Source organism: Hesperophylax consimilis, chromosome 24 (assembly GCF_061612785.1).
Source record: "Hesperophylax consimilis isolate HC1 chromosome 24, BYU_Hcon_1.0, whole genome shotgun sequence".
Classification (NCBI taxonomy): Eukaryota; Metazoa; Arthropoda; class Insecta; order Trichoptera; family Limnephilidae; genus Hesperophylax; species Hesperophylax consimilis.
Genome location: NC_142859.1, coordinates 6,971,978 through 6,987,123, shown reverse-complemented (window position 1 = coordinate 6,987,123; position 15,146 = coordinate 6,971,978). Strand labels below are relative to the sequence as shown.

Sequence of the window (15,146 nt, the reverse complement as noted above, 5' to 3'; positions counted from 1 at the left end):
TTGTGGTTATGAAAAATATTCTTTTTGTATTTCATTCTCAGGTAAAGCAGGAATTAATGTCGCCGAAACTGTGAAGGCTCTCACCGAGTTAAAACACACTCCGGCTAGTCCGAGCCTTCTACGTAGAAACTCCAATCTGCAGAACCAGACGCAGCCTCCAAACGCCCCCAACAACACTTCCACGCCCCAACCTATGCTGAGCTCCTTCCAGCAGTCCAAATCCACCTTCACACAGCTCCAGAACAACAGCAACCTGAACCCCATATATGGCCCGGCAGGACATAAACTGTTTTCGTACGCCGAACAAACTAATACTCTGCACAGCTCACGAAACAGTAGCTTTACAAACCTAAGCGCTAATTCGTCTATATACGGCTGCAAAGAACAAAACAATTCAACAGACGTATATGATACCGTGCACGGTAATCGTCTTGTATCTAGCAGCTACAGCGCCACGGTTACGTACAGCTCTAGCCCAAATTCATCATCGAACTACATGGAGACTTCTCTGTCTTCGTTTGGCCAGCGAACTCCGGGGAATCAAACGCCGAGTACTCCGATCTACGGCCAGACGACGTTTGGCAAGCAGCAGCCAATGAACAATCTGAACCAGTTTGATAAGAAGAACCCGTTTGCGGCGTCAAACTCGAGCCAGAATTCAATTTACGCACAGCCGAGTCAGATTATTGCCGGATTTAATAATCTCGGGTTCGGTGGCAACCGAAACCAGGAAGGAAGCATGAGCCCTATGGCTATAAGGAAGACGATGAATAATTCTCGGTCCCAGAGCGCTGATAGGAGAGGAAGTGACTGTAAGTATAAATTTACAAATACTTTTTGTTGTTATTTGTACGCCCGCCTTTTGAATTCTTGAATATATTATGTAGCTATTTGTTTTATATTTCAAAGAAAATTGTACACGCAAGAAAGAAAAAAGTTCAAATAATTCAAGTCATTATTGCCTCAGTATATTGCACCAAGGTTTTTTTGTCCTTGAATGAATATATTAAAGCTCTATGATGGAAATCACACTAGGCTGAAAATGGTATACGTTCATAGAAATTCTGTAGAGAAACTCTTTCAGAATAACTTTAATCCAACTCATCGGAATAAAATTCTGGAGAGAAACTCTTTCAGAATAACTTTATTCCAACTCATTGGAGTAAAATTTTCTAGAGAAACTCTTTCAGAATTACTTTATTCCAACTCATCGGAGTAAAATTCTGGAGAGAAACTCTTTCAGAATAACTTTATTTACTTATTCATCGCAGTAAAAAATTGTTTTATTATTTTATATTCTATGTGTTCTTTTATTACATTTTATTAGATTAACTTTATTTCAGAATAACTTTATTCCAACTCATCGGAGCTCTGGAGAGAAACTCTTTCAGAATAACTTTATTCCAATTCATTGCAGTAAAATTTTGGAGAGAAACTCTTTCAGAATAACTTTATTCCAATTCATCGCAGTAAAAAATTGTTTTATTATTTTATATTCTATGTGTTCTTTTATTACATTTTATTATGCTAATAAAGAGAAGCTATGCAAATTTGTCGATGCCAAGTCTAACTGCAGCTTTACGTTAATTAAGGTGTATGTGAATCTACCATAACAAAAATGAATTTTGTCTCAGTTGGCGGCAGTGGCGGTCTGATAGCGGCCATCAGTGCGCGGCTGGCGCCACAGCTATCTCCCCGCAACTCCCGGCGTAGCATTGGGGGCGAGTCACAGCACTCGCGGGGCTCCCAGGACTCCCTGTCGCTGTACACGCAGTCCCCCCATAAGGGGGGCCCCCATCCAAAAGGTAAACCATCCAAAGCCCAGCAAAAAAAATAGTGTATCTAAAGAAATATATCATAAAAATAACTTTTCATTTGTATTAAATTTATTTTAATACAAGCGCGCAGACCTGTGAAAAGTCACGGGATATTATAATTTGTAGGATTTGTGAAGATGAAAGTATTTATAAAATAATATTTGTCTCAAGATTATTGCCTTTAAAAAAAGATAAGAAATTTACCTTTCGAATGAACACCGTTAAATTTTTTTTTAAATGACTACATCTGTCCAAAATTTAAACAAAAGAAATACATACACATTTCAAATACAGAATTATTAATTAATTAAAATAAAATATTTTTGGTACCTACTTTGTCGCTTGTCTGAAATGTTCCCACAATTAGTTTCAATTTTGAAAACAAATGATAATCCAAGTTCTAGAGTTCATTGAAACAGAGTTACAGACAGAGTTACAGACACATAACCAAAATCAGTATTTTTAATTAATATTTGGATGATTTGTTTAGTACCTTTTTTGTGAAAAATCACCTCAAGGGCGAGGTTCTAACTTATTATTAAGTGTAGATAGTCTATTATAACAACTCATGGCATGAATTGATCGTCTCCAGGTGTGACCTCCAACCCCGCAGTGCAGCCGGCCTTCCTGGACAAGCTGAGCGCCACCCTGCGCCAGCGGCAGGCCGACAGCTCCCCCAGCAAGGCCTGCACCGTGCGCCAGATCCTCAACACTAAGGAACAGGCAGGACTTTATACTTATTGTGCACACCCACTGAACACTAAATTCCTAGACATATTTGAAATAAAGTTTACACAAGAGTCCCAACTGTTCGGAGCCAGTGAGGCTATGGCATCTGCAATTGGGCTATTTTGTGAGGCTGAAGGTTTTTTTTTATTTTTTTTTTTATATTAACTCCACACAGGAGGCCCTGAAGAAAATAATTTCCCTCAGGGCCTATGTCATCTTTGGGGATGCTGTGTGGAGGGTCTTTTTGTGGAGAGGAAGGAGTGAACATGGGTCTTGAAGAGTCCCATGTTGTAGGAGGGAGGAAACACAGAAGCTGGCAGTTCATTCCACAGCCGAGCTGTTGAACTTAAGAACGAATCATAGAAGCGACCCGTTCTCATGTGACAAATGTCAACCGTGTACAAATGTTGGGCGCGCGTTTGGCGTGTATCCCGACTACGCACCGGTGCCGAAGGGATCAATGACGCTAGTTCCTCAGAGCATCTTCCATTGTAATACCGATAGAATAAGGACAGCATACCTACCTGACGCCTGTGCTCTAAAGATTGCAGTCCGTTTGTTATGATTGGGGAATCTATCAAACGGACCGCCCGTTTCTGCACAGAGTCAAGGGTTTTTTTCAGGTATTTAGGGGCTCCGGACCAGAGATGGCTGCCAAATTCGACAGTAGGGCGCACTTGCGATTTGTACAGGGTCAGCAGTTGTGTACTATTAAAGTATCTGCGGGCCCTGTACAGTACGCCCAGCTTCTGAGAGGCCAGCTTTACTCTGGCTTCGATGGAGCCCCCATACCTGAGCTGGTCACTTATAGTTACACCAAGCATATCAATGGAAGGCCTGTTCGGAAGATTGCTTCCGTTGAAGGAGACTAGATTATCATTTAGATCCCTTTTAGCCGTAATCAGACAGGATTGGGTCTTTGAAACATTAAATTCGACGAGATTAAAATGGGTGGTGGTGGGGAAGGTCTGGAAGTACCTGGCTATTTCAATTCTGAATGGTGGTCTTTCACCTGCACGTTACTGAGAGTATCTTCCACTTATAGAAGAAAGAATTTCGATATTTAAAAATATCAATTTCACCAGAAGTAAAATTTTTATTTACTTCATTCAGGTACACTGACATGCCCACAACATTTCAATTGGTTTGTCTCTTTAGCGGTCACACCACACTCTATGGGAAGTATATATCTCTGGACAAGACCCTACAAAACCTTTCAATTGTTTTCATATTCTTCCTGGTGTTTTCGTGGTAAATTTAAATAGCTGTTTCATGACACAAATATTCAGTTTTTTAATATTATAATTGCATTTTCAGCCTGACCCACGAGTCTGCCACGGTTCTCTGATGGAGCAGATAAAGAGAGGCGCCACACTCAAGAGGAACAAACATTGCAACGATCGCTCAGCTCCCAAAATACACTAAGTGCTCCTGGAACATCAGGCAATATATTGTATGTCACATAACTGTTGTATGCTATCTTGGGAATCACTCTGAATACTCAGAGTTTCATGATTTCTTACAAACTGCATCATGAGTCTAAGCACCAAGTTAACAATTGCTTAAAATGGACATCAAAAGTCCGTATATGACTAATTCATGATTTCTTTCAAAGTGTATCATGAGTCTAAGCACCGATTCACGATTGCTTACAATCTACGTTAAGAGTTTATCTATGAATAATGATGAGCGATTTCTTACAAGTTTCATCATGAATCTAAGCATCAAATATTCTTGATTGTACATAATCTGCATCAAGAGTCTATGTCTGACTGATTTATATATTTTTTCAAAGTGCATCATGAGTCTAAGCATCAATTCTCATTCACTTACAAACTCTATCAAGAGTCTACTCACCAATAATTCATGATTGCTTACAAACAAACTGCATCGCAAATCTAAGCACTGATTCAAGATTGATTACAAACTGTATCAAGAGTCCAAGCATCAATTCATAATTGCTTACAATCTCCGTCAAGAGTCTAAGCACCAATTCATCAATGTGTTAAGAGTCGAAACTCTCATTAAAGGTCATTTGCAAACTGCGTCAAGATCTTAAACACCGATTGTTCGGGATTGCTTGTAAACTGCATCAAGAGTCTGAGCAAGAATTCACCCACGTATTTGTATACAATCATTGGCTTTTGGATTAATAGTGCTTAACCTTTATTGTAAGTTTGATCATATTATATGATTCCACCACAGTTATCTGTAACACTTATGTGATGTTTCGACAGTGATTTTAGTCAATGATATGAAGATGTGGCAGAATTAATGTTAAAATAATGATTCTACAATGTAATGGGACAGGTAGACAAGAATATTTTGGTAACGGGACAACTCTACACAATTCAACACACCTTTTAAAAGTGATATAAAGTCATGAAAAGTGATGAAACAAAAACTAGGTTAAGTCGGTAAGGTGTCACAGTTTTTTTTTCGTCACTTTTAATTACTTTAAATCACTATTTTAAGGGTGTGTTGAATTGTCACTGTGTCGAATTATCATGGAACCCAAATTTTCTCTCGATTTGAGAAACCATTTCTAAGAGGTGCTGTAAATTTGAACTGACACTGTAACGAAGTCAAATTTTGCTACATAGATGTTGGTTTAGTATATCATTTTCGGTGTATCTAAGCAATGTTTGTTAAGAACTTTCCAAGTTGCTTTTGAGGACTTCATGTAAAATTAGAGTAATATTTTTGATCTTGTTAGAATTTTTTTATAATTTCTTCGTCGAATACTGAAAATTGGCGGCTTTTGTATATTACATGTTTTTCCCCTTCGTTTTGCTATATTTTTAGAATACGCCCATGTTAAATGTCTGTCAATAACTGTTTAATATTAATATTCCATCCAATTTAGTGAAAAAAACCTATTTCGACTGCATTTTAACCAAATATTTTGTACAATATCTTAAGATAACTTGCCTCTCTCCAATTTGTGTGGTTGACCGACACTATTGAAAACTGTTTAAACTCAATGTTAGCTATTTAATGAAAAATGTTAGGTATTTATATTGCGGAGATACTTTTAATAATAATGATAATTAATATTCTCACCTAAGGTTTTTCTTCTTCTCAATAATATGTTCGATTTAGTAAACTTTAATATTTAATTTCATTTTAGTTTATGTAATTTACTTTTTGTTAAATTTTAAAACTTAATTTTGTAATATAATTAAAATAATTTTGTTTTTGTTCTTGTTCTTAATATTTCCGATTCACAATAATATGTAATAGTAGGAAGTATAAAAAAATTCTACTCACGCAATATAAGTTATTATTTTTTAGTTGGTAATATTGCAAGGCATCTTTTGTACAGACATTGTTACGCATGTATTGTTTATGTATCGATCCTTTATTTCATACAATTTGTGTGCAATTAAAAATCTGTACTGAGCCCTATTTACATGGGTCAGTGTACTACTTAGCATCTTCTATGGAAAACAGTACAAATACAGGAAATCATTTTAAGAGTTATTTGTCTGAGAATAAAGATTTAAAAAAAAAAAAAAAACTGATTTTGTTTGGAAGCTGAATAATGACCAAAAACAATATAAAAGAACATCAAATTGCGGAATTCAGAATCATTGGTAATTTGCGGGGTAAGAGGGGACCGTGGGCGGGTGTTCCAATTACTGTTAAAACTTTTTTTATTCTTTCAGTAATATATTTTGAAAGGTTGTATCTACAGTGATTCTGAGCAGTATTGATACCGGCTAATTTAATTTGGGCCTTAGACTTCTTGTGCGTAACTTTGTTCTATTTCTCCCATTTCATTGACTAATAGGTTAAGTTAAATATATTTTAGACTCTGGGAGTCATCGATGACTACTGTTTGAAGTGAACTTGTGTATATCTATGGAAGTTTTGCATTTTGTATGTTGGAAAGCTAGTGACTAGTTTGTTATAGTAACAATGTACATATCGCCGTGGGTTAAAATAATAGATTAGATAACTAAAATTATCTGTAATAATAATGTGTATTTCCTTAGAAAAAAAGCCTTTGAATAATTTTATTTTTGCATCTTAACCCTTTGAATCGACTATCGTCTCACATATGTATCCTACTTATTGTCCGATGAGACATAAATAAGAGACGCATGTTGCAAATATGCAACATATCAAAAATGATGTTGTGGGTTAAAAAATATTTTTTAGTCCAAAGAAACTATTAAAATATGTTTTTCTTAAATCGTTAATCGTTTACTTCTAATGCTAACATTCGAGTACCTTTTTTTTCATTAGTTGTGTAATTTTCAATGTAAATTTGTAGATATTTATGATTGCGAGAGCTACTACATACTTCGACGGCCGCTTAAATGTTTTTTTTTTTCCGTTTGCCGCTATTATTTTCATAATTATTTATTTGTGTAACTTAAAGACTTGATAATTTATTTCATACAATTCAAACAATTTACGTAGGTATAGAGTTTATAAGGTGTGACGAATACGCTAGTAGTTAGTTAGTCATTATTTTGGGAATGTTTACGATGAAAGTGTTTTACTCGGGACAATATCAAAAATCCTCCATATTAAATTGAACTTTATGTACCCTCTCTTGGTGGATTGAAGTTAAATAATGTATTTAAAGTTTATGAATGTAAATGCTAACTACGCTAATTTTAATACATAAATGTAATATTATATGTCGCTTTAAGTGTAACCATAACGTTTGAATGTTGTCGCGTGTTTCCTTTCTGTAACGGCCGCAGATGATGATGACGATAACTTAACTTAATCGTAATATGTTTTACCAACGTAATACATACTTTCCATTGTAATATCCTCATAAATAATACATATTGTGAACAGTAGATTTTGGCTATTTGCAAGGATTGGGTTATTTACAAATTGATAATTTGAATGATCAGCTATGCTTGATTGTAATATTTAACCATGATTGATTGCAATATTTAACCACAATTTATTGAAGTATTGGATTCCACAATAATGACTTTGAATAGTTGAACTTCATATTGATTTAACCATGATTGATTGTAATATGCATGTAACCTAGATTGGTTGGAATATTTCACCATGATTTGTTGGAATATTTCTGAGCTGCTCTGGTGTAGACCATGTTAACTGATATTTTTCCAAAAATAGTTTTTTTCATGCAAACGGTGTTTTCTGATGTCTTCTTTCGCTGGAGATCATTTTCGCAGTGGTAGCACTGTTTTAATGGACGATTTGGGATACTTTTTTCAAGTAAAGAACGGTAAGTGATGCAAGATGGCGGATGGCCGACACATTCCACATTCTGTGTCATCACAATAAATGGATGAAGTGATTGCAAATGTTGTAAATTCTTTTAACAGCGATGACAGTGTAGCAGATCCCATGTTTTCTGCCAAAAATAATAACCCAAACTCTTCAAGTAGTGAAGATATGATCACAATAAGATTTTGATCTATTTCATGTAAAGTATGGTAGGTGTTTTCAATTAACACGTTTTACATGCTATAACTTTGATCGATTTAAAAGGCATTTAATGGTATCTAGATGCACATGCCATTGTTAACCTGAAAATGTTGTTATTTCATGACACGTCTGTTATCAATCGATTACATCTTCTGTGATTCATATGGATCCAGATGATTAATCGTGGATGAAAAATTATACCGTTTTTGAACTAACATTAATTACACTTTCAATATATTTACCGTAAATTTTTTATTGATAATTTATTCCTATTTTGCACTTATTTGATTTGAAACATATAAATGTGTTATATGTATACCATAAATTGGTTCTTGGTTCACGTAAAGGATAGCAACCAACGTTTTTCAAGTTTAATTATATTGTTTCAAATCATATTACTGCAATAAACATAACTTTGAATTGTCATATAACAAATGATAAACATACAAAAAAAACCACTCTTAATTTTTACGAATTATGTTATTTTTATGCATCCAAACATTCAAAATGCTATTATCGCAAAACTCGTTATGGTCAGTTAACATGGCCTACACCCGAGCAGCTCAATTATTTATTGGTTATGTAGCCATTTTTTGGATTCGTTGGAGTATTTCACCACGATGATTAAAATACATGATACGATTGATTGAATTATTTTCATTTTTGGTTGTAATGTAACAATATGGTTGATTGGTAAAATCAAACATGTTTGTTTGTAATATTTCACTTTTATTGAATGAGATATTGTATCAAGATTGATTGGAATACATATTTCACAATGATTGATTGCATTATTTGACAGTGATTATTTGGAATATTTAAAAATGATAACTTCTTGTGAATAGGAAAAGTCTACTGTATTTGAATTTATAAACTATAAATGAAGTGAATGTTCAATTTTAATATCATATTGAAAATAATAATTATTGACTTACGGCACTCGTTTCTCAGGCATAACACTCCTAGTGTAGATTTATATTGAAAATTATATTTATCTTCAGTAGACTGAACTAAATACCTATCCAATTAATAAAGGCACAAATCTTTTAAACAATTTTACTATGTAATCATTTTTTTAAATAAGAACTTACAAATTAAAAAAAATCTTAGTAATCTTACTTCAAATTTACTGAATAAAAGTTTAGTCACTTCAATTACATCAAGGAATTAAAAAAAAAAAGTGTTTTTTGTCTTGAAAGAAACTTGTAATTTTGGACAATTTTTTACCTTATAAAAATAAAGAATTTTTCTCTCTCTAGAATACCTATCGGAAAAACAAGTCAATTACTAATGTCCTTTTTATATATTATATATATTCAAAAAAATATTCCGAAAGTGAAAATCTGAGTATGCCTTTTTTCCAAGACTGGTCAATTTTTAGGCCACTTTTTTTAAAAACACTTATTGCCTTGTGCAATATTTCAATATTTGGTAGTAAAGTGATTTTTTTGTTTATACCAAATTCCGTAAAATACATTTCGTGCATTTACTTTGGGGCTTGTCTTAATGCAATTTATCCACTTAAATTTGTTTTTAACCAGTGGTCTAAAACAAATTTATGTGCTTGTATTAAAAAAGTAAAAGAAATTGTCGTCAGACAAATTTTTTTGATAAAGTATTGAGGTAACTTCAGATAAACTTCTCAAGCGCCAAAACTACCGATTGGATACAAAAAATTGTAATCTGATATTAATACATTCTGTTTGTGGATTTTTGCACTCGGCACACTACAGAGGTGGTCGCAGGGGGCTCGGTATTCTCGTTTACTCTTTGACTTAATTTCCTGAATTATTTCTTCCTGTCATCGGTTTTTAAAACAAGTAATTAATATTCATTTATTATTGACATTAATATTTCAGTTTCATCTATAAATTAGTATTAATCAAATCTTTAATATCTTTGAATCAATAGCAGTATGAAGATTTATATATTTTTTTATGTATTACCTGAAAACTGTTAAAAATTCATTTCTTTGTAAATTATTGGTACATAATATGGTTAAATTTAAATTGAAGTTTTTTTACAAGTAATATGGCTATGGTTGAAGTTAATTTGGAGTTACATATATTATTTGACTATGATTAAAGTTCATGCATTATTTGGCAAAATTGAGGTTAAATTTGGAGATTAATGCATTATTTGGAGATTCAATAAAAAATTGTCTACGGTTGAAGTAATTTTTTGTGATTCATAAAAAAAAAAATGGTTTTGGTTCAAGAAGATTTCTGAGATACATAAATTATTTGCCTAGTGTTTGTGTCAAATTCAAAGATTTACATAAAGGTTGGCTAAAGAATTCATTAGAAAAATTACAACTAATAGTTCAAGTTAAATTCGTATATACATACATTATTTGGCTATGGTTGAAGTTAAATTTGGAGATTCATAAAGTTTGGCGATGGTTGAAGTTAATTTTGGAAATTCATAAATTCTTTGAAAAGTAATTTTTTTTATTTTCTTATGATAATTATCCAACGGCTTGTTATTCGTGGTGTGAAGAGGAATCCTTAATTGTAAGGTTTTAATAATACTACTGGAATATTAAAGTGTATATCCCTTATTTGATGTAACATATCACATTGAACACTGTGCGGTCACACGGTGAGTCTTGCCCACTGAATGTGCATATTTTCAATTTATAATTTTGTAAGAAGTGTTGAAGAATATTATGCCTATACATCATTGTCAGTGAACTGTAGAGTAAATATAATTTCTATAACATAATAAAGTTAATTGGAAAAAACAAACACTTTTATTCTCGCACAATGTATTATGAATTTATTCTCGCGTAGTATATTATTTATTTATTCTCGCATAATATATTATGTATTTATTCTCGCATAATATACTATGTATTTATTCTCACATAGTATATTATGTATTTATTCTCACATAGTATATTATGTATTTATTCTCGCATGGTATATTACGTATTTATTCTCGCATCATATATTATGTATTTATTCTCGCATAGTATATTATGTATATATTCTTGCATAGTATATTATGTTTTTATTCTCGCATAGTATATATATATATATATATATATATATATATATATATATATATATATCCCGCTACATTTGTTGCGTCCGACCCCTAAAAACTCCATAGCATTGTAGCGTCCACCGACTTACAGCGTCCGATATACGGACGCTACAATGTTTTGACGTCAAAATTGGCCAGAACGATGCTTACTCCATGTAGAATCGTATGGCAAAAATTTTTGTGGAAGCAAAAAATCTCTCAGAATGTCTGGAAACGAATATTGAACGTTTGACATTTTGCCGACAGGTTCGCTACACGATGTATATATCGAGCAGTGTATGTTTTTATTCATTTCTACGATCTTGCCGCGTCCACGAAGTAATATAATTTTCGATACATAACGACGATCATGCTGCGTCTACGCATTACGTCGATAGTATTGCGTCCTCGAGACCGATTACGAGTAGATATTATTTTATATACATATCGACGGTCGTACTGCATCCACACATTACGTCAATAGTATTGCGTCCACGCATTACGTCGATAGTATTGCGTCCCCGTAGCAGCTCATGAGAATATACTATTTTTAACACATAATGACAATCGTGCTGCTTCCATGCATCACTTCGATAGTATTGCGTCCCAGTGAACGATTAGGAGTAGATATTATTTTGAATATACAACGACGGTCGATATAATTTTCGATACATAACGACGATCGTACTGCGTCTACGCATTACGTCGATAGTATTGCGTCCCCATGGCCGATCACGCTGAAATATTATTATGAATACATAACGACGGTTTTGCTGCGTCCACGCATTACTTCGATAGTACTGCGTCCCCGTGGCCATTCGCGAGTGCATTGTTATGTATTATTTGAGCGTTTGGTTGAGCAAATCATCAGATTTGGCAACATTGTGTTAATTTACAACGATGCCGCTTGACACTCAGAACTAAAAAGCGTCCTGCGTGGTTTTTAATGCATAACGACGATCGTGCTGCGTCCACGCATTACTTCGATAGTACTGCGTCCCCGTGGCCATTTGCGAGTACATTGTTGAATATTATTTGAGCGTTTGGTTGAGTAAATCATCAGATTTGGCAACATTGGGTTAATTTACAACGATGCCGCTTGACACTCAGAACTAAGAAGCATCCTGCGTGGTTTTTAATGCATAACGACGATCGTGCTGCGTTTACGCATTACGTTGGTAGTATTGCGTCCGTTAACGAATAGATATTATTTTTAATACATATCGATGGTAGTGCTGTATCCACGCATTACTTTTTTTAAATTTTTTTATTATTTTAATATAGATAATATGGGTTACATTAATACATACATATTTTGCAAAATATAATATTTAGGTTCATAATTGGTCATGTATACCTTATCAGAAAAGAGGAGCTCTTGCGCCTGATAAGGGAGCCACGATTCTTACTTAGATTCAATGTTATAATATTATGTTATGTGTAAAATATATAATAATATATATTTTTTTTGTTAATATTAGTTTTTTTGGAATAAAGGTTTGATTTTATTTATTTGTTCTTGTTGGTTCGTAATACAGCGCAATTCGGAAGGGAGATTATTGTAGTTTTTTATGGCTTGGTAAATATAATGGTTTTGCATTTGAGTTGTTTTAAAGATTGGCGTAATAAATCGACATTACATCGATATATACATAATTACATCGATAGTATCTCGTACCCGTGGCCGATCTAGATCAGGTATTATTTTTAATTAATGAAAACATTACTAGCGAAACTCAATCGAACATCTGAACCGGAAAAATCTGAAAGAGGCACTGTCACATTTGGGACTCGAACTGAGATAATGTGTCCCTATCCGATTCGGTCATATTTACTGTAATATACTTCGACTGAGAATTATCAACAGAGTGGAAGTTACCCCCAGTATCGCCCTGGTGTAAGACCACCATTCAGAATTGAAACTTTGCTCCAAGTGGCTTGAACCGTGTTTAGTGACTATATCTGAATAGTCAGGTACTTTACCACCTTTCTCTTCCCCACTTTTCTCTTCCCCATTGCTTCCCCTTCCCCACTTACCTACAGCCTCACAATATACCCCAATTGGGGATGCTATAGTCTCACTGGCTCCAGACTGGAGGAGTTGGGACTCTTGTGAGGAATTCACTATAAAAATAAAAATAAAACATAATCTTAATTTTCTTAACGCATATTTTTACTGGCTGCTATCTTTATATATGATTGCAGGATTCAACTCGAACTAAATGCGTGAGCAGGTACCTCCTAAGCGATTCCTTCAGAAACTTGATCAGGGTGCTTAGGGTGTGAACATCTTGGAATAATTATCGATAATAACATCAAATGGAAAAGTCAAATAAACTCCACAGTAGACAGAATGACAAAACTCATCTTTATAGACTTAGAAATACTGTATCATTAAAAATACATAAAGATATTTATTTTGCACTTGCACATTCTACACTACTACAATATATGGAATCGTGGCTTGTGGGGGGGGATGCATATAAATCATGCCTACTTCCATTTGTGACAATTCAAAAAATATTAATAAAAATTATCTTAAACAAGCCATATTACTATCCAACAATACATGTTTTCCAAGGTTTCCCAGTTCTCTTCCCAGAGATTATTATAACAGGAGATTATTAAAACAGAAGATTATTATAACATAATTTATTTATTTATTGTAAGAAACAAACAGCATTTTTTTACAGGATTAGTTATACAAGAGGTTACATATGAGGTAAGCCAAAATAGTTTCTTATGCTAATGTTGGTTAATGTGATATAATACAAGATTGTAATTGGTTATAACCATTAACTGAAAATGAAATTGAAATTAACAAAAAAAATATAAAAAATAAAAATCATTTAAATATATTAGAAGGAAGAAGGAATAGGAAAGGGCAAGAGGCAGAGGGAGATGGGATGGGGACAGGAGACGCTCATGTTGTACCTTTTCTATAACTGTACATTGATTTAATTAATATTTGTGGTCGTGCGCTTGACTTCGTTTCGGTATTTCACAAGAGTATTATTAAGAATATCGATATTATTAAATTGCGTGTTATATTGCGCGCATATACGGGGGATTGGAGAATTTTTTCTAAGGTTGGTTCTGCACGCGGGCAAATGAAAAAAATGGTTTTGTCTGGTTGGCCTTGTAGGTATGTGAATTCTTAAATAATTTACGAGTTCAGGAGAGTCCAGGCCGTTATTCAGAATTTTGTATAAAAATATTTGATCAGATATTAATCTACGTGTTTGAAGTGGAGTAAAGTTGTGAAATTTTAAGGATTCGGTGTTATTTGCAAAGAGTAAATTAAATTTATAATTTATGTGTTTAAAAAATTTGTTTTGCACACTTTCGATTCTGTCAATATGGCATTGGTAGAACGGTGCCCAAATTAGTGTGCAGTATTCTAAGTGGGGGCGGATATACGTGGTGTAAAGGGAATACATGGTTTTAATATTGCGAAAAGGTTTAGATATACGAATTATAAATCCCAACATTTTATTGGCTTTGTTGATTACTTCGTTAATGTGTTTGATAAAATTTAGTTTTACATCCAGTACTACCCCAAGGTCACGGATTGATTCTATTTCATTGATATGTGTATCATGAAAGTTATAATTAAAATAAATTTTATTTTTGTTGCGCGTAAAAGATAATTTGTTGCACTTAGAAACGTTTATGATTAATTTGTTTAATTTACAGTATGCAAAAAGACGATTTAGGTCTTCTTGAAGTTTTATGCAGTCATTGATAGATTTGATTACTAAGTATATTTTTTTGTCATCTGCATATGCAAGGTAGTTAGCATGTAAAAAACATTTATAAATATCAAATATATATACATTAAACAGTAATGGTCCCAGATGGGAACCCTGCGGTACGCCAGAGGGCACAGTTAAGAAACTAGACTTAGTTCCCTCAACTGATACGCACTGTAGTCTTTTCTGCAGATATGAAGTTAGCCATCTAAGTAAGTCGCCATGGATTCCTAATTGGTGTAATTTTTTAATGAGGATAGAGTGGTTAACTTTATCGAAAGCTTTCGAATAATCTGTGTAGATAACATCTACTTGGTGTCCATTATCCATATTGCTTGTTAAGTATTCAGTAAAGTTGACTAAGTTTGTTATTACTGACCTTTTTTGTAAAAAA

The 15,146-nt window shown here is 33.6% G+C and overlaps 1 protein-coding gene across 1 annotated transcript in view; it reads left to right on the top strand.

Moving 5' to 3' along the window:
- Positions 1-3,971, top strand: part of mim (missing-in-metastasis) — a 341,092-nt gene extending 337,121 nt beyond the window's left edge. The window contains exons 19-22 of the mRNA XM_089646255.1: positions 42-812; positions 1,635-1,805; positions 2,410-2,540; positions 3,864-3,971. Coding sequence (XP_089502381.1) covers positions 42-812; positions 1,635-1,805; positions 2,410-2,540; positions 3,864-3,971 — 1,181 coding nt within the window. The remainder of the gene's footprint in view (positions 1-41; positions 813-1,634; positions 1,806-2,409; positions 2,541-3,863) is intronic.
- The last annotated feature ends 11,175 nt before the right edge of the window (positions 3,972-15,146 follow it).